This window comes from Chelmon rostratus, chromosome 17 (genome assembly GCF_017976325.1).
Source record: "Chelmon rostratus isolate fCheRos1 chromosome 17, fCheRos1.pri, whole genome shotgun sequence".
NCBI lineage: Eukaryota > Metazoa > Chordata > Actinopteri > Chaetodontiformes > Chaetodontidae > Chelmon > Chelmon rostratus.
The window spans coordinates 14,513,087-14,533,636 of NC_055674.1; the positions used below are offsets into that span (position 1 = coordinate 14,513,087).

The 20,550-nt window shown below is 41.5% G+C and overlaps 4 protein-coding genes across 4 annotated transcripts; 2 read left to right on the forward strand and 2 right to left on the reverse strand.

Moving 5' to 3' along the window:
• Window positions 1–107: 107 nt before the first annotated feature.
• On the reverse strand, window positions 108–5,283 carry aspdh (aspartate dehydrogenase domain containing). Its single transcript, XM_041957906.1, has 7 exons — window positions 5,229–5,283; window positions 4,980–5,124; window positions 4,747–4,831; window positions 4,214–4,363; window positions 1,408–1,631; window positions 1,179–1,318; window positions 108–145 (listed from the first exon to the last, which is right to left on the reverse strand). The coding sequence occupies exons 1-7, from the start codon at window positions 5,281–5,283 to the stop codon at window positions 108–110; spliced, it is 837 nt and encodes a 278-aa protein (XP_041813840.1).
• Window positions 5,284–6,567: 1,284 nt separating this feature from the next.
• On the forward strand, window positions 6,568–8,064 carry tmem86b (transmembrane protein 86B). The gene is made up of 3 exons (XM_041957954.1): window positions 6,568–6,618; window positions 6,786–7,029; window positions 7,616–8,064. Exons 1-3 carry the CDS (start codon window positions 6,568–6,570, stop codon window positions 8,062–8,064), a joined length of 744 nt encoding a protein of 247 aa, XP_041813888.1.
• A 280-nt stretch (window positions 8,065–8,344) lies between these two features.
• On the reverse strand, window positions 8,345–13,826 carry hspbp1 (HSPA (heat shock 70kDa) binding protein, cytoplasmic cochaperone 1). The gene is made up of 8 exons (XM_041957632.1): window positions 13,701–13,826; window positions 13,226–13,356; window positions 12,708–12,924; window positions 12,327–12,551; window positions 11,976–12,131; window positions 10,992–11,088; window positions 9,338–9,449; window positions 8,345–9,067 (listed from the first exon to the last, which is right to left on the reverse strand). The coding sequence occupies exons 2-8, from the start codon at window positions 13,343–13,345 to the stop codon at window positions 8,987–8,989; spliced, it is 1,008 nt and encodes a 335-aa protein (XP_041813566.1). The 5' UTR covers window positions 13,346–13,356; window positions 13,701–13,826; the 3' UTR covers window positions 8,345–8,986.
• Window positions 13,827–14,536: 710 nt separating this feature from the next.
• tufm (Tu translation elongation factor, mitochondrial) lies at window positions 14,537–19,966 on the forward strand. Its single transcript, XM_041957340.1, has 10 exons — window positions 14,537–14,581; window positions 15,337–15,383; window positions 15,472–15,610; window positions 15,808–15,974; window positions 16,165–16,434; window positions 17,456–17,588; window positions 18,135–18,239; window positions 18,485–18,636; window positions 18,923–19,042; window positions 19,492–19,966. Exons 1-10 carry the CDS (start codon window positions 14,545–14,547, stop codon window positions 19,660–19,662), a joined length of 1,341 nt encoding a protein of 446 aa, XP_041813274.1. The 5' UTR covers window positions 14,537–14,544; the 3' UTR covers window positions 19,663–19,966.
• Window positions 19,967–20,550: the final 584 nt, after the last annotated feature.

Sequence of the window (20,550 nt, forward strand, 5' to 3'; positions counted from 1 at the left end):
TACTGTTCCAGTGACAAACAAGCCATTTACACCACTATAAACTGCATTTATCTGCAAGGGGATCTTCTTGCTGTGTTGTGGCTAATCCTGCAGCGTTCTCTCCTGCTTCAGCACAAGTAGACTCGGCCACCGTGACCTTTGCAAACTGTTAGAAAAAAGAATATAAAGGGTAAAAACGGGCCTTGGCAACAATTATTTTCACACAAACAAAGTCAAGACTTTTTATCTAATTCTGACCTAAACAGCTAATTCATGACAGTAATTACATCATTAATTAATTACAAATTATTAACAATTATGTCATTGCTTCCAACAGACTTACCAGTAGATGGTGGTGGAACATAACTAAGTACATTTACTCAAGTATTGTGCATAAAGTACAATTTTGAGGCATTTGCACTTTAATTGAGTATTTCAATTGTATGTAACTTTACTTCACAGCATTTATCTATAGTGACTAGTTACATTTCAGATTAAGATTTTACATGAAAAGACGTGATAATCATTGTCATAAACATTGTTAAAGATCAAACACGTATTGTTTGTGACCACTTACAAAAAAAGTGTCTCATTGAGGCCCCTGTCACACTTCAGATAAGCTTCCACGTCTGAACCTCTTCAACAATTTCATTTAAAATAATTGCATGAGGCCAAACAGAGTTAACATTATCTGCTAGTTCACAAATAAAGCAAAGAATAATCCAAATATATACAAACGTTTGCAGAACTACCTTTTCTTGTTTCCAACACCATTAATCATCTCCCAACACTTCAGATTCATCCTGTGACCCTTTTGTCACAGGACCAACTGGACTCAAATACCTCCTGGACAGACAGTAGTCTAGTGAAACTTCACTAAAACTAGTTCTGCTAGTTTCACCTCACCCAGGGACACCAGTAACATACTATTGATGAATTCAATATGGCGATATGGAATCACATAAGTGGGGTATTGTTTTGCAGAGCCAGTACTATTACTTTTGATGCTTAAAGGATGCACTTTGATTATATATTTATGTACTAATGTAGGAATTTAAATGTGGGTCTTTTACTTGTAATGAAGTATTTTTAGATTGTTCCTTTGACTAAAGTATGTAATCTAAGTACTTCTTCCAGTGTGAGTAGGCAGTTGGTAGGATCTGTTTGAGAAAGCATTATGGGAACCATGCAGGACTCACCAAGTAAACTATTCCAGAAAGAGTTGTATGTTGCACTGCCAGTTACAGCTCCAAGTTTAGCTGGATTCCTCCTCACTGTGTGTACTGAGAAGCCACCAAGCCCAGTCACCTCCACCTCCACCACATGATAATCACTTAACCTAAGGCATGAAGAGGTATGCACAGGATGATTCGAATAGATATGAAAGGCTTTATTTAGACGGATATTTAGATATTTCAGAGGACTCACGCTGTGTCAGACACAATCTCTCCCTTAACACCAGTAAAGCCAAGTGTTCCTGCTGCCACTGCTGCCGCAGCCATGGTGTTTACGTTGTTCGGAGCAAGTGGGCACAACTCTGCCACTGAGCCTCTGAATAAAACACGTCGGCCCTCTCCTTCCGTCCAATCAGAGAGGACATCTCCCGTCAGCCGGAAGCAGGATGGATGCTTGGACATTCTTATAAACAGAGCCTGAAAACAGGAGAAGAAGCAGAGTTTCATCAGAATACAATAATCATCACAAGAAGACACTCATGTCCTAGAATACTAGAATAAAACAACACTTTAATTGCCATTTTGTCTTTAAATTCCCTTTCACTCTTTATTCTGCAGTCCATTTTTAATTGGCCTACAAGAAATTTTAAAACTAGAATAGAATATGGCCCGCTCTTGGAACTTTTGCCTGAGTGTATTGCACTTCTTAGTTTTAACACTAGGGGGAGCTACTGTTGAACAAGGCAGCTGCCCCACCAAAAAAGGACAATCACAGAACACATTCATCCCAGGTTACCAAACATGGCAGAACCAAAAAAAAAAAGCAAGGCTCAAGGCAGATGACTGCTCTGACTCAGTGCAATGCCCTTCCCACTTTAGAGTTAAAAATATATTCCACAGTATCCGTGTGTTAATAAGCATGCATGCACATAACTAGTATGCAGGTACACGTGCGACAAACATCAATAATGCTCCATCAGTTCTGTCACTACTCTTTCTGTGTACTGTGGCAGTTTTTTCTGTAATCATATTCAACAATATAGCATATTTGACCAACTTTTAATTGATTTTTCTAACTTTAATACACTAAAGGTGAAGCTATATACCTCACCTCTAGAAAGTGGCCCAGCCCCTCCTATATTTTTCTGAATGTGGTCCTCAATGAAAAAAGTTTGGACACCCCTGGTCTAAACCATGTGAAGACTGGTCACTGGGCTGGGAGTGGTGGGACTTCATAAATAATGGCCTGGGACGAACTAAATCATCCGATGCAAGAATCAAAATACAGGGAGTAGATGAAAACAAAGCTGCGGAAGCTCTAAAGAACTTCTTTGCCAAATCATGGACAAAAACAACAGATTACTACTTTTCCCCTTCATCTAGACCTCTCACACAAAATGACATCTGCAGCATAGGTGAGATGAAAGCAAGTGGGCCGGATGGTATTCCAACATGGCTGCTCAAAGAACAGGCAGAGGACCTGGCCCCGGTCATCACACATCTGGCATATGGACAAATGGAAAAGAGTCGAATGTCTGTCCCATACCCAAAGGCCAAGACCCCGGCTCAATTTCAGATTGGCGTCCCATCTCTCTAATTTCTTGTGTTGGGAAAACAGTAGAACGGTTTGTTTTAAAAAAGCTTATGCCCACAGTGCTCGACATGTGTAAAAATCATTACGCATATCTGCCTAAGCACAGTACCACAACAGCTTTAGTTAGAGCAATGCAGACCTGGCTCACTGAAACTGACTCCAAACCAACAATGGTGAGAGTACTGTTGGCAGATATGTCAAAGGGGTTCGACAGAATTGATCACGGGACCCTGATGAAAAACATACTGGACTTAAAACTGTGCCCATCTTTGACAGCCTGGATACACAGTTACATCACAGGGAGGAGACAAAGAGTGGTAGCAAATGGGGCCCATAGCCCCTGGATTGAAGTTACATCGGGGGTGCCACAAGGGGGGGTAGTTTCCCCATATGTCTTCCTCCTTTATATGGCTACCCGGGATGCTGTGTTCGAGGACACTCTTGATGTGGGATATGCGGACGACATTGGGCTGTCGAGAGCAATCCCCATATGTGACATCAAGACAGACACATCAATGCGCCTGGAGGCACAAAGGCAGGGCGAATGGGCAGCAAAGAACAACATGATGTTAAATGGGAAAAAGTCAGCTGAGCTACGGATATGCTTTGCACGTGACCCCCCACAACCTCCCCCGCTGGTGCTGGGGGGACAGATGGTACCTGTTGTGGAGACAACAAAATATCTGGGATACCACCTGGATCAAAAGCTGACCGGAGATGCGCATGTTGAGAAGGCAGTAAAAACTGCCTCCAAGAGGCTGCACTATCTCACCGTTATAGCAAGATATGGTCTACCTGCAGATGACCTCATCACCATCTATACCACTCTCATCAGGCCATGCCTCAAATACAGCTCAGCGCTCTTGGTGGGTTGCTCAAAAAAACAACAAGCAGAGTTAGAGCGGGTCAAGACACGTGCCTCTAAAATCATTACAAGAAGAGCTGGTAACTTTTCACAACCCCTACCATCACTCCAGATCAGGAGGGAGGAGGCTGCAGTGAAGTTAATCAGGGACATGCATGATGAGCAACACCCCCTGCATGACCTGGTACCCCCTACACGAGGCAATTGCACAGCCAAGACATTGAGGAACCAGCACAAGCTGGCTGAACCCATGGCCAGGACCAGCAGGCTGAGAAACTCAACACTGCATACAGCAGTCAGGCCATATAATGACACTACTTAGACTGAAAAACAAAATGCAAACAAAACAATAATAATATGGCCACAATGACTGCCAACTGCCTTTGTTTCACTGCCCTGATATATTCCAGAAATATTTCACTTATTTATTTATGTTTCTTAATTTTGAAATTGTTGTGTAATTTCTTTTTCCAATGTTTTTCTTGTAAAGTTCTGCGTTTTTTTCAGTGGAGCCATGACATGAATTAATGAAACCAAACCAAACTGCATGCCTACCTTTCCCTGTCCCCCCCGGCCACACCTGCACTACCCCAGTGTTACCTTCAAGGTCCCACTGTCATTCAGCCTCTGGATGTCCTGGCCTCCCCATAATGCACCGCTGGGGACGTAAAGGGTCCTACCACACTGCTGAGCAGCCTGACGCAGTGCCTGGTTCAGATCAGGATCGGAGAGGGCAGAGGGAGAGCCCACCTGAGAGGAGGACACACAAGGGCATAAAAAGAAGATTCCATAATTCTGCAATTAACAGTACTTACAGTGCCAAGTTTATACATTTATTTTTTATTTATCAGTTTAAGGAATAAATACATGTAAACATTTCTGATCAGAGATCATACATATCTGTTGGAGACAACATAAGAAATTAATGCTACCACCTTTACTCTGATAAGACTATAATAGACAATAATAATTACATCTCCTCTTTAGAACAGATCCAGCCAGGTCCAGCCAATTGAAAATAAAACCCTAACTGATAAACATAAGCACACCTCTAAAAAGACTGATACCTGTCACTAACAAAAAAAATAACAACAAAATCAAGCAGTGACAGTAAAAATAAAACCAGATCTCACCATGAAATGACACTGAGACAGGAAGTGAAGCCCAAATTCTTTCACTATCTGTGGGTGGCACACCTCTACAATTATGTCACATGGCCTGTAAAACACAGTGATTATTTACTGAAGTTTAAAAAAGATGTCATGGAACATTTGGTGCATGTTGTCTATGGCAGCACAGAGATAATATACAACGCTTATACTGTGTTTTGCATATGGGTTTGTAATGCATATGTGTGTGTTTGCACCTGTTTGCAAAGGATGATAGATCAGCAAGTATGAGCTCATCAGGAACTAAACCTTTGAGCTTTTCAGAATTTCTGTTCCAAACGAAAGCCAGAGTTAGACCGAGAGCAGCCCCATCTTTAAGGATCCTCTCCACCAGGTACTGGCCTTTATATGATTGAAGATGACATGAGAAGAATACATTTTAGTGGAAGATTCATACAGCTGTATATCATAAAGTGTGCATGAAGTTTGGAATCGGGAGTTCAGACCTAGATGTCCATATCCTACTACTCCAATCCTTTGGGAGGAAGAGCTGGTTGCCATGTCCGTCGCTGAGGAAGCAAACATGTTGAGAAAAGCCCAGAACATTCACCTGCAACTTGACCTTGTGACCTTACTTCCTGATCTCACTCAATCTCTTCTTGATCAATGTAACACTAAGTATTTATTGCTCAACTCACCAGATAATCCCACGCAGCTCCAGAGCCGCGCTTCTCACAACTTGACGCACAATGACCGGCCCACAACTCCAGGTATTGTGGGCAAGCACAGTACAAAGTTTGACTCAGAGATAGTTAATCATTGTTAGTGCACACATGTGTGGAATAATCACATAGTGGGCAACTCCCTCATCCACTGAAACAATTTCAGCCTCAGACGCATTCAGAATCTCTTGTAAAGTGCAACAAAGAACTACAATGAAACCACCTTCTGTTTTCATTTTAAATCAAAGACATTGCTTTTATATCCTTAGCTCTGCTTTTGCACAGATGTTTCTTCTTTTACAATATTAAGTGGATGGTGTTCACCTTTTTGGGGAAACCTGAAGCAGTGTGGCTAGTGAACTCACTGAATACAACCTAAGATTTATTTTTTCTTTACTAAGATTGCCTGTTGATCACAAACCTCCTTAAGTGTCATACATCACATATAACACATTCAATGGCAAATAATCGTGTGCAGAAGCAGAATTTCTGCTTCCACATTATGAATTCCAATGACAATGGGAAGGTGTTACTTGGTTGGTGTTGCCAACCTCAACATACAGTAGTGACTCCATCAAATCTATGCATCTCTGTTGTCATAGATGTTGTAGAGATTAACAGTTAACAGTTCATTCACCGAACAGGTTCAATGGATTTCCCCAAAGGAAGACACTTTCTGGTAAGAGTGTGGCAATTCTCCCACAATTAGTTTGTCATTATCAACAATCAGAAGTTTACCAGCAAACAACCCTGTCATGTATGAGTTTACTACTGGTTCTACTTTGCCCCTCGTGTGTCGATGTCACCAATGCGTTCCAGCTGGAGAGGTCAAAGGTCAGCCATTTGTCCATGAGAACTCAAAACAGGGAGAACATTGATTATCAGAGTGTAATCGGACAGCAAGGATCGGTCCAAAGTTCATTGGTGTGAAATGCCAACAGACTAAGAGAGACGGCAGAGATTCGAGACGGGGAGACCGGAGAACAAGACAAGAACGTCTGCGGACGATATGTTGGTAACCAAGCCAGTAAAGGCAGAACTGTAAAGACAGAAAAAGATAGGAGGTGACAAACCACACCTTTATACAACTGAGACATCTGCCTGAGCCGCTGACTCTGAGACGATGGACATCCTTGACACAGATGCCTTTGACAGGCGGCAGAGGAGAAATATGGTAAAATCATGGTGAAAACCATTTACTCTAACTTACAGTCATTGATCAGTTGTTATGTTCCTTACTACAGCTTTCTCCATGTGGAATGGATAAACATTCAGCCTACCCTTGAAAATGTATTTTGTGCCGTGCCTCCTTTTTCCTCTCTGTTCCTCCCTCTCTATCAGTCCTGGGCTCTCCTTTTTTCCCTCTTGCCTTTCTTTTTGTCCGCAGCTCTATACTTCTACCTCTGGACTCCTGACTTGCCCTCGTCCATCACGGCTGCAGGTGTCAAATCAGCACCAACACTCCTTTTGGCTGCAGTAGTGCTGAGCTGGAATGGAGGTCAGAGTGTCCTGGGTGTGGGGGGAGGACTGATTTTCTCTGCTGTTGGTGACTGTTGCCTGGTATGGCCTGAGCTTTTTTTGCATGGTAAGTGCCTTGTCTGTACATGAGTGAAGCCCAAATTGGGGAATTTTCAAGATGCAAATAAAGCAGCATGTTGGGGATTTTTGTCTATTGTCACAGTCAACAGTGAAATCTGTGCTATAAGCCTAACAGGTGCTAACAGTATAAGGTACGTGCATTGGATATACAGTATAGTGATAAATGTAATTACTGAAAAAGTATTAAATTACGATAAATAAATGTATCGATTAGTTGTCCACTACTGAATTAATTTCCAACTATTTTGATAATCGATTAACAGTTTGTGTAAATTTTTAAGAAAAAAAGTCAAAGTTGTCTCATTCCAGTTTCTTAAATGTGTATATTTTCTGGTTTCATCACTCCTCTATGACAGTAAACTGAATATCTTTGGGTCATGGACGGAAAAAGACACTGAGGACGTCATCTTGGGCTTTGGGAATAATTGATCGATATTTTTCACCATTTTAACATTTCTTAGACCATACAACTAATTAATGAAACTAGAAAATAATCAACTGACAAATCAACAATGAAAATAATTGTTAGTTACAGCCCTAATGATACGTAACATCTCACACATCTGTTCCAGGAATGGGTGCATTTGCTGTGGCTCATCTGCTGTACTCACTCACCTTCCTCTCCAGTCGTTATGCAGCATATTCCTCTTCCTCCTGGACCCGTTTTCTATCTCTGATTTTGTTCATGGTGGGAGGAGGTTTCTACATCTACGTATATCCATTCCTTCAGAAGGCGCCAGACTCAGATCTGCTCATTCCAGCTGTGGGGGTCTACATTTTCTTAATTACTCTAATGGGGACATTAGCCATCAGAACCCGTCACACAGCAACACTGTTAGGAAGTTTGTCCTTCATGCTGTCTGACATGACACTGGCTCTGCAGGTTTTCAAGGTGGCACCAATGACACATGGCCAGATTGTTGTCATGGCGACATATTATTTGGCACAGCTTCTAATAGCTGTGGGCGATATGAAAGCAGTGGAATACAAGGATGATTTTGCAAAATGGAAGCGGTCCTAAACAGCATCCATGTTGCATCCCTAAAGTCTGAAGTATCTCCTTCACCCTGGTAAAATCTTAAAACTGCCTATAAATACTTATTTTAGGACTTTGAGTCTTTAATTGGAACCCCTTACCTATGGGAAAAGAGGAAGATAAATAAAACAAGGTCAGCTCTGCTTATGGTCAGCACTTGAACGATACTAAGTTAAAAAAAAATAAGTAGACAGAAGCAGCTTGCAACTCAAAAATGTTAATGTATTTCCAACTTGTATTTGATATTTAAATGATTGTACCAGCAGGCATGCCATTTTAAACTATCACAGTCTACAAACACATTTGAAGGAAATCCAATAAATATCAATACCATCTGTATTCTGTGATTTGTGTCAAAAATATTTTAATCAGAGACAACCATGTTTATGTGCAGGTGGCGCATGTGGTGGCAATGTTTTCCCACTTGTGAGCTGGACATGAGATGATATAAATACTCCCATTTGTTTTGTTAATAATAAATAAATATGGTGTGAAAGAAACAATGTCTGAGTCATGCTTTGAAAGACAAAAATGAAACCATAATACTTCAGACAACCCTAACATACAACAATTAAAAAAATTAGATGTACATGTAACTAAATTAACACTGAGGTGTAAATATGAACCATGAACAAGATCATTATTTACATACTACCTGTGATGGAGATGTAAGATTTAAGATATGAAGAACTGTGAAAACTGGACGAAAATAACAGCTGACTTGAAAAAGGATTTTATACATTAAGAGTTATTTACACAGTAAAATCCAGCTCCTGGATAACGTGCAAAATATGGACAGCATCTGTCGTAACAGACAATAACGTATCTTAGCTTCCATGAACCAGATCATGAATGTTCTGTTACATCATTGCACACTGAAACCAAAACAGGTGAGGTAAGTAAGGCTTCAGCGATCCATCCCATTGTCTTCTGAACGCTGGCCGGAGAAACATGTAACCCTCAAACGCTCACAGAAGTCCAGTTGTTCCTGTTGGAAAAAAAGAATGGGACTTTAAAAGCTGTGTCATGTTCAAGAATTAAGCCTAATCCTAGACTATGATTTTTTTTTTTTAAACAAATATCTTCATTGGCCTAGAATTCCATGCAGAAGTTTGGAGACGAGAAAAGACAACTGCCCTTATCGCACCTGGTTCCTTTACAAATAAAAAATGTCTTAAACACAATTTTAGGTCTGAATGATACAAATATAAACTTGGTTTACCATCTCTCACCATCAGGCTAAAGACATGGGAATTACCTGACACTCCTCTTTTCCTTGGAGCTCTTTGGATCGCTGTTTGAGAAACTCCTCCAGACCCAGAGCGGGATCCCTGCAGTCTCTGAGACCCTGTGGACAGTCTTCTACCAAACTAGATAGACATCAGAGAAGCAAAACGGTATCATTACTAATGTGAACCATGAACTAATGTCAACTTGTGAGGGGTGAATACGGCAAGGTGGAGAGTTCTAAGGTTCTTCCAAAGAGAAACTGGACTTGTTTGTAGTTCTAGAAGACAATGTTCCCTCTCATCCAAAAGGCTTCTTCAGTTCTAACTGACTGGTGGGAAGTCTCAGGTATTTATCCTCTTGCAGAGTCATGGACCCGTCTGGTTTTCGTGTGAGTCGTTAAGGTCACATTGGCCAGGGTGTTAATGGGTCAATAGACTAACAGTGGGTGGGTCCTGGTGTGAAGGGGAGGCGTTTTTCCACCTGACCATCATGTGACTCATCAAAGGCACCTGTCTCTTGGTGTGAATGGCTGCTGAGCTGCCTGGGGAGGGACCTGAGTACTGCATTGTAAGTGGTTATTATAATAGTTATTATAAGTGGTGTCTTAGACCACCCCCTTGGGTCAGTGATGGTCTTTCCAGTTTGACATGGATGGCTTCTTTCACTCCTCTTGCAAACCATCTGTCTTCCCTGGCCAGAATACGTACTTGACTGTCTTCAAAGGAGTGTCCCTTGTCCTTCAGATGTAGATTGACTGCTGAGTCTTGACCCGAGGTGTTGGCTCTTCTGTGCTGTACCATTTGTGGAGCGGTTGTTTTGTTTCTCCAAAGTCAGAGCACTCCTCACTGCATACACCACACTGCTCTGTTTGTTCCTGGGCATTTGTCCTTAGGGTGGACAAGTTTGTACAGCAATGTGGTGTTTGTTAAAAACCCAGGAGGATTTTTAACAAACACCACATTCCTGTGCATTTCAAGCCCAACAACACCCTGAGGCAGAAACCGGTCCATCCATGTCAAACTGGAATGACCCTCACTGACCCAAGGGGGTGGCCTAAGACACCACTTATAATAACTATTATAATAACCACTTACATGGCAATACTCAGGTCCCTCCCCAGGCAGCTCAACAGCCATTCACTCCGAGAACCAGGTGCCTTTGATGACTCACATGATGGTCGGGTGGAAAAATAATAATAATATAATAATAATAAATTCAATTTCTAGTGCAATTTTCATTGGCAGGATCTTAAAGTGCTACAAAGTTAAAAAGTTAAGCAAAAAAGTTCAAGCAAAAAAACAAAAACAAAAAAAAACATGCTCAATGAAAACAATAAACTGGTTAAAATCAGTTCATAATCAACATTCATAGGCCTTTCTGAATAAAAAAAGTTTTAAGGCCTGATTTAAAAGAGTCTAGGCTCTGAATAGCCCTCAGCTGGGATGGGAGGCTGTTCCAGAGGTGTGGTGCGGCCGAGGAAAAAGCTCGGTCTCCCATGGTGGAGAGTCCCCTTCACATCAGGACCCACCCATTGTTAGTCTATTACCCTGGCCCAACGTGACCTTAAACAAAACGTCTTCTAGAACTACAAACAAAATCCAGTTGCCCTTTGGAAGAACCTTAGAAGTACCATGATCTGGATAAATGAAATCCCCACAGACAAGGTAGAGAGTGTTTCTTACCAGCAAAGGGCGCCGAGTACATGTTCGTGGAAAGGTGAGTGTGGTGTGCGGAGAACAGCCACCAGCTGCTGTGCCATACCCATGGAGACAACTGTGTCTGCAGGATGGAGGAAACAGATATAATATCAGATCAAAGTGAATGAGTCCCAGAATCAGTTCAGGGAAGAAGCAGAAAAAAAAAAATCAAACAGATATGCAAACATAAAATCATGAATAACATAGATATGATTCAGTCACAGAATTATGTTAATGAGTTACGAAGAAAATAACCTAACCACCCAAAAGCTGTTTAAAAAACAACTAAAAATAACTACGGTCAAGTTTCTTAAATACCCCAAACCATCAGCAGCCTGAGCAGAGACCATTCAGTGTCTGCAGCAATGACTTGAATTCACTAAGAGGACAAATTCTACAATTTTTGATCTACTGCAACTGGAGGTGGTTCCAGGCAGAGGGAGCAGCACACTGTGCATAAAGGCTCTTTTATCCAGTTCAGCGCAGATTTTTGAACTGTGAAAATGAGTCCTGGGAATGAAGAGCATGGCTGTTCACACATTTATTTTTAAATACATTTCTATAGATAAGATGGTTGCAACCCAAGAGGGAGGTTCGAGTGAACTAACTAACCTGAGTGAACAGTAATGTTTGAGAGCTTTACTATTAAAGTATCCCACAAGTTTACTGACATAACCAACAGATAATGTTCTATATTCAAACACTGTGAAGTGGTTAACCATGTCCTCCACTGCCAAAATGAATGGAGGCCCCTTCCTGACTGAAGCTACTTTTTCTCATTTCAATTCATATCTAATTTTTTTACACAAATGACTGCAAATTAACTCATTTAAAGACAGCGATTCCCAGAGATTCCTCTTCCACTGTAGAGGAATCTCTTCATTGAAAGGCAATAAAACCTCAGCGTAGTATTACCAGATCAAAAAATGCACAGCTGTAGTTTAACTTCAGTGTCGTTCTCCTTCCTACCCTTCTGTTCAGGATGCGACGTCAGCAGGTTGAATAATAGGAATGCAGACTTGGTCCTGAGTTTCTCGTTTTCTGACTGCATGCCTCGCATCAGCACTGAAAAGCCATCGTGGGACAAGAAAGCCTGGAGTCCGGCCTCCAGCTCTCGAACCAGACCTCAAGACACAACAGGACACAGTAAAGAGGTTGGCTCTGAGATTGACTGTATGCTTAAAGTCAAGCGGCACAAATGCAAGAGTGTTGTCTTAAAACTAGTAAATGCTTCTGATTAAACTACTATTCAGAATCACAACTAGCCAGTTTCAAGTAGACAGAATTGAGTATTTAGTCATCTTAATATTGAATACTCACATGATACAGCGTAGAGCGCTTTTACTCTGACAGTGGGGTGGGGGTCTGAGTCTGTCAGCTGTAGCAGTTTTGGCAGCGCCCCAATGCTGAGCAAGTGGACCTGCACCTGCGGCATGTTCTGGGCACAGGAAGCGATAAGCTCGGCAGCACGCCACCTCAGCCCACTTTGGGCATGACACAGATACTGGGAGAGGCACAAATCCAGTCCACCAAGAACCATCAGGTCTGTGAAGCAGAGGAAAAGGGGAAACAGTCAGGTTAGAGCCAATAAATAGTATTTTTAACCATAAGCTCTACCTAGCTAGTGGCTCTTGGTCCATGCTAACATCTGATGTATACACTGCCTGGAAAATATTAACGCTAATGCCAATCATTACAAACCTCTAGCACTGTCCAGGTTCTCACACAACTCCGACAGAATCTCAAAGACTGCTTCCCGCTCATCTCCATCCTCTTCATCCCTCTCCTCCTCTCCGTCTCTCTGCCTTTCGCTCATTCCCTCTTCACGCAAGAGAGCCAAGCACTGCTTCATCTGCTGCACCTCATCCATCTGCCCTTTGGAAACTTCTGCAAGAGCTTCTCTCAGCCACATTTTCCTCTGTAACAAGGAAAGAATATGATGATACAAGGTAGAGGTCTTCATGGGTCCAAAGATGGAACAGTCGTTTTAAAACAGTCTCAAAGTAATCTCAATATCAAGTAAATGGAGCTAGCCCAAATGCTACAGGAGTTACAGTGTAATAAAAAAACAGCACCTGTTACTCACATATGTCTCCTTATCAGACTGCTCTTAAGTCCTGTGGGCACTTACTGAGGTTAACTAGAAAGTATGGACCCGACGAAGTGTGTGCGTGTAAACCTGAAGCCGTCTCAGATTGTAAATTTAACCAAAGCCTCACCTCCTCTGACATTGGTTCAAGAGGGGCAGGTCCCTCCGCGGCTGAGCCAGCCTCCACAGCCAGCTGCAGGACCCCCTGGAGGTTCTGGGGATATCTCCTGTTCTGACTGTTTTCTGCCATGACGTTTACAGCTGAAGAGGAAAAAACAGAAAATCAGCAAGACAAGAACAACTGGATTCCAGACATGAAGTGCTTTAGTACCAGACAGGACCTGGGGGAATGAACCCAAAACACAGCAGACATATCTTTAAAAGACTTGCTAGCACACTAACCTTGCTCTACCTGTAGGACCGCTTTCTCGGAAGTTTAGTAGTAATAGCTCATTAGTTAACATCACTAGAATTATGCCAAATAACAAAAAACAAAACAGAAGTACAGAAACACAGCAGCCCTACATAACCCGATCTTAACACAACTGGTTTGCCTGCGGACAACATTGATTCTCCTTGACAGAATTGGTTTCTTCCCAACTTACCTCTTCAAGAGTCTTATAAAACTGTGTTGAATAAATGGACACGCGGTTTCTTTTCTTAGCTGAACACAAGTTAGCTCCCCCTTTCAACACACTAGCATGAATGCGCTAGAACATTCTAGCTAGCTGAACTACGAGTGGCAAGGAGGCTGCCATGCTTCCCCGTAAACCTTGGACCAAATTGGCAAGCAAAATGTTTTTGTCACCCTCTTGTCTCACCTTAAAGTCACTTCACGCTTTGCTTTTTATTATTACAGTAAAAATCTAAATTCAGTCAAACTGACGGCAATATGGCCTTGTATTTAAAGGACACAACAGCAAACTCCGCCAGATTAGCGTATTTAAGGTAAATCAGCGGCGTTTTACGTGCGACATTCAGAGAGTATCAGTAAGCGAGAGGAGTACCGTATGAGACTTCTTCAAGCAGAAGAGCAGCTTTCTAGAATTGTCGACAACAACACAAAAGTAATTTTCCTCCAGAGAAACAAATAAGATATATTAAAAAACGATCAGCTCTGGTCTGATCTATCGTTGGTATCCCAAAACTACTGCTTGGCACTCCCGCTTATTAAATGACTGTAATAACATAATATTTGATATGTATTATCATCATTATTGTTATTATTATTGTTGTAATTAGTTTGTACTAATAATAATGCATAATAACAGTACCGTTAATATTAGTAGTACTTGTAATAGTAGTAGCAGTAGCGAGACCTGATGTACCGTTGTAACATAAAATTATTATATTATAGATATTGCGCTATTATTGCAGCGCAAGTCTGCTGCCTGGAGCGGTTTATTGTCTTGATTTTTTTACCATCTTTGGGTTGTCTAACCGTCCAAGATGGCGGCGCTTGTGGGACTGCGTGCATGTTTCTCCGGTAAAATCGTTTGATTCTTTTGTAGTATGTGACTCTGCATGCATTTTTGACATTTTGTTGACTCCTGGCACTCTGGTTTGTTCTGCACACCATAATATATTGTTTGTGTGTCTAGAAATATAACCTATAGTGGAAAGAAGAGATGATGCTGTCTCTCCCGTAGAGCAAGGTCACGTTACCAAGTGTTAGCTTACGATACAGTTAGCCGAGGATAAGGACAGACTGATCGATGATGATGATTGAAACCAGCTAATATCATAGACGGCCAGAAAAGTACCGAAGCCTACTGTTTGAAAGTAACAGCATCTTAATTGAAAGAGTGACAATTTCTGGTCTTCCTTTCCGGTTCAAATGGCTTTGTTAGCTTAATGTCAGCTGCTGCCTCAGCTACCTGATGGAACCAGTACGTTATGGTTTCAAATCTGACATAAATCTCTGACATAGTCCCACACCGATTTTCTTGGCCTTTTTTTTTGATAACATGACGCTTTCCCTGTTGATTCCTGACATTTGTAAAATTCAAAATTTGATTGGACAGTCAACAAAGATGTGTGAGGCACTTGGTGTCAGTGGGGTAAGGAAGTCATCGTTATCAACAGAGGTTTGCACTGATTGAAACAAACATGTATGCTTGTACTGTGACAAGAAGCGTTTTACTGGAACACACAGTGATGGAATTATAGGATGAACTACACTGGATTATCCTGATAATAAGTCATTATCTTGCATTTCATATTTTGAGTTTCTGTTCTCAGCCCTTCAGCTTTCTTCGCCGAGCCTCCTGCACAGCTCCTTCAAACTGGTGAGCCTGCACACAAACTGCAGTCTACAGACTGTTTAACATGGATTTTGCAACTTTACAATTACAAAATCTTGTTTTTGTCTTGTAGTGTGCTGTGCCTCTAAGTCGGCGGACCTTTGCTGCAGAGGCTAAGAAGACATACAGCAGAGACAAACCCCACGTGAACATCGGAACAATCGGACATGTTGATCATGGCAAGACAACCCTGACTGCAGCCATCACAAAAGGTAGAATAACTGATGTCCAAGCTTTTGCTCTTACAGTTGCCCAGAGGACCAAAAATCAAACACACTGAATAATGTAATTTGATTGAGAGACTGATTTGGCTCCACTGACAAACAACAAATATATCATGACCTCATTTTTCTCATTTTGTGAAAGAAGAAATCAGAAATGTGACCTTGGTGTGTCATTGGGTCCTCAGTTCTCGCTGATGCTGGTGGTGCTAACTATAAAAAGTATGAAGACATTGACAATGCCCCCGAGGAGAAGGCCAGAGGAATCACCATCAACGCCTCTCATGTAGAATACACCACAGCCAACAGACATTATGCTCACACAGACTGTCCTGGTCATGCTGACTATGTCAAGGTAACCTGCTTTACTTGTACAGCCAACCTGGCTTAGAAGGTGCTGAACATGATGCAGCATTGTTGTTATGTTAGCTGATCAAAATCCTTGCTTATCTCTAGTATTGCAAACATATTTATTTATTTACTTTGTAAGTTACTTAAAAATGTAATTAATCACCTCTTCTTACCTTACCCCTTTCCTTTTTCAGAACATGATTACTGGTACAGCTCAGATGGATGGCTGCATCCTGGTGGTGGCGGGCACCGATGGCCAGATGCCTCAGACACGAGAGCACCTCCTCTTGGCCAGGCAGATAGGTGTCGAGCATGTGGTGGTTTTCATCAACAAGGCAGACGCCGTGGAAGATAAGGAGATGCTGGAGCTGGTAGAGATCGAGATCCGCGAGCTGCTCACGGAGTTCGGCTATGATGGCGAGAACACACCCGTTGTGATTGGCTCAGCCCTCTGCGCCCTGGAGGTGAGGGGAAGGCTGGCAGTAATTTGTGTTTAGTTCAGTTGCTTGGTTTTTATCAGTTAGCTACAGTTGAAAATCATTGTCCAGTCAACAAAATCAGTTTGAGTGTCTGATGTGAGGCTTGTGGATGTGATCTGACTGACACCTCATGCACACCTGGTGTTAAAATGGGATCTGTATCCGGGTCTGTTATCTGGATAATAAATGATCCGATCTTGCCTTTGTGTTTACACTTGGTAGTTTTAATGCATTCTCATTATCCTCCTTGAGATCGGATCTCTGTCTCGAGCCAAACTTGTGCCTGAGTAATTTGAGGTGGTGGCAAATCAACCCCCAGTTGTTGAGTTTGGGGAAACTTTCTAAACTTTGTGAAACACTGCCTACAATGAACCCTTAATTACGGGTCCCCTCTTGTCAATTTGTCAAATGTAGAACAATAAGTTATTCCTTTCTTTGTGTCAGTTTGTTGCAGTACTGGCGGGCAGACAAATCTCACTAGATACATTGAACGTCTTGTTAACAGCAGATTAGGTGCAAAGATGAGCATCACACACAGTTTTTTTCTTACTGTACATCATTCATTTCCCTCATGTACTGCTTTCATTTTTTCACTTAGTTCTGCTGAATAATGCATCTTGTGGTGCTTTCATGGCACAGAATAGACATTTCATTAGTAATTAGAGGCATGTCTCTGTCAGCCTTTTTTTCGCTTGCTCACTCTCTTAATTTGAACAATTTGTTGTTTTATTTAAAAGCAAATATCTGTATTAGTGTTATGTTGTGTATGGATGGCAGCATGTTATACAGATTGCGTTTACACCTAAGATCCCAACATAATGCGAGCCAAACTACCTCCAGATATGGTCAGGGAAATCCAATCATAACTCATTTACTCCTTGCATTACCATGCATTTTTCTGTCTATCCTTCTTTATCTGAATAGTGTGTCTGTTTTACAGATCGCATTTTAAGACCAGGTGTAAATGGGTTCCGAATGTTTTTTTTGTTTTGTTTTTTAATCTCAGAACAGAGAGCCAGACCTTGGGGCGAATGCAGTCATGAAACTGCTGGACATTGTGGATTCTTATGTTCCTCTTCCCAAAAGAGAGCTGGAAAAACCTTTCCTTCTCCCTGTTGAAGGGGTTTATTCCATCCCAGGTATGAAAAACTCCAAGAAATGCAGCCTGCATACAGTTTGTGTCAGCACCCAACTGCAGTGCTATACCTAGTTAAGGAGGAATATTGGTGCTAATTTCTTCTTCTGATAAATTCACAACTTTAATGTAGTTCCTTGTGTTTAGTGTAGAGCTGCTTTTCATTGTTGATTCATCTGTTAATTTTCTCAATCGCTCCGTTGTTTGGTCTACAAAATGTCAGAAAATTGTGAATTATTATATGATATTGATCAGTGTTTCCCAAAGTCCAAGATGATGTCCTCAAATGTCTTGTTTTGTCCACAAACCAAAGATATTCAGTTTGCTGTCACAGAGAAGTGAAGAAACCAGGAAATCTTGACTTTTTTCCTGAAAAAATTACTCAAACCGATTGATTATCGAATTAGTAGCCCATTAATTTAATAGCTGACAACTACTCAATTAATTGATTAATTTTTGCAGCTCTAGTTTAGTGGTGAAATGATTTGCACCTTTCGCAGTAAAATGCTGTATCGCAGGAAATTTGAGAGTTATCAGTTGTGTCTTTCAGGCAGGGGTACGGTGGTGACGGGCACTTTGGAGAGGGGTGTCATCAAGAAAGGAGACGAGTCTGAGTTTGTGGGCCACAATCGTGCCTTCAAGTCAGTGGTTACAGGTGAGTGAAAAAAAAAAGGCAACAAAAACTCAGCTGAGGAGCTCCTGTGCTGTTTACAAAGCCTGTGAACCAAAAAACGACACATATCCAGAAGATTGACTAATTTGAGGAAAACCCTGAGTAAATGAGTGTTGAATTTTTGGGAATGTAGCAGCTCTACACAGAGTACCAAGGATCACTGAATGGTTTGGAGTATTGGTGTATACACAGGAAATTCACCTTGCTGTCCGTCCTGTTGTGTTCAGGTATTGAGATGTTCCACAAGTCTCTGGATCGGGCAGAAGCAGGAGATAACCTGGGCGCTTTGATCCGAGGACTGAAGAGAGAGGAAGTGAAGAGAGGGATGGTGATGTGCAAACCAGGATCCATCAAGCCTCACCAGAAAGTCCAAGCCCAGGTCTGAGAGCGCTGTGTTGATTAATTAGTAATAGTTTTGAACAGTCAGTTAATCAAAATGGCCAACATCACATCTGTTACATGACTGTATATAATCCATCAGTTGTAATGGTCAAAGAGCAGTTTCAAAGACAAACTGGGAGATCAGCCCACAGTAATGACTCTGAGGGCATTCACTCAGTTAAACAGTGTTTAACTACTAACAAACCAATTCTATTTTAAAATGAAATATATAACAAACTAAAGGAAACACTGTTGTGTGTGTGTTTCTGTTTCCTGTATTTCAGGTGTATATTCTGAGTAAAGAGGAGGGAGGCAGACACAAACCCTTTGTCTCCAACTTCATGCCCGTCATGTTCTCTCTGACCTGGGACATGGCCTGCAGAGTCACTCTGCCCACTGACAAGGTGTGTGTGCATGGGCGCACGTGTGTGTGTCTGTCAGTAAATGGATGTTTGTCAAATGGTGTCAAGTTTGAATCCCATCCCCAACAGTTCACCCTGCTGGTGCATGTAGCTAGTGTTACTTTGTGTAGCTTCATGATGTTTCAGGTCTAATCTGTGAAAGCAGTATGATACAAGCAAAGCTGCATTTTTGGATGAGAGAGTTATAATAATTTTAAGTTTAGCAAAGGTAACATTTAATGCAGGACTGTATTATTTTACAGCATTTTTCTCGTCACTTAATATGGGTTTGTCCCAGTGAGGATATGGTTTTGGCATACACCAATTAACAAAAACAAAGTTAACATCTCCCAACATAAACTAATCATAAACCAATTGTAAAAAAATGTAATACAACATGAGGATTTTGCAGGACATTAACCGCTCTCCTGTGTGTTGTTCTTGTCTTTCAGGAAATGGTGATGCCAGGGGAGGACACCTCCTTGACGCTCACGCTCCGCCAGCCGATGGTTCTGGAAAAAGGCCAGAGGTTCACTCTGAGAGACGGAAACAGAACCATCGGCACTGGCCTGGTCACAGACATCCTGTCGTTTACAGATGAAGACCAGCCCAACTGGGGCTGAATGGAAACTCTGCATACAGGGCTGGGCAGGGGAGGGGGTGCCGAGGGGGGGCCAGGGAGGGAGAATGAGTGGGCATCTGTGTCTGGTCAAATCAAATGATTATAGAAACAAACACATAAACAACATAAACAGTACATAAACCCATGCATAAACCTCAAACAGTGGAGGACTTAAAGGAGTGCATGGCTCTGCAATTCCACCCAACCAAAATGTGTGTAATGTTCAGCACTGTCTTTGTGTTAACGGGCCAGATTGTCTAAATTATGTCATTTATGTAATAAAATATATAAAATATAAAAAGTCATCCTTTGTTTTGTGATATTGACTATTGCAACACACAAAAGAAAATAAAACATTACAAATGAACAAGAAATACATTACAATGTTACTTCATTTTAATGCATAAATCTACTGTGATTCGGCTGTAAGGGAGAGTTGCATGCAGCATGTTAGAAAATTGTTAAGCCACATGAGGGCAGCAAAGAGGTGCTTCAAGAACCTGTCAGCCAGTCTATTGAAATAGCTCTGATCTCCAAATGATTATTAATTATAGAATACAGAGTTAGGAAGTCAACTACATCAACAATGTGTGTTTTTGGAGAGCTTCTATGAAAATTTATTCCATTCAATAAAACTAGTTTGCTCATTCTACAGTTGATACAGTGATACATTTGATGATATACTCAAAGTTTGGTGTAGAGTTCTGAGAGGTGATGGATTAAACATTTGACTGGTCTCTCGGGTCATGTCTGCAAGTTCAGATAAAGGATTCTTTTGCTGAAAAGGTTTTAGGTTTACTTAAACATGCTTAGAATCAGGAGCACCTGATATACTGTATTCACCAGAGAGGGGGAGAGCAAACACAACATCTCTGTTAGATGGAGACAA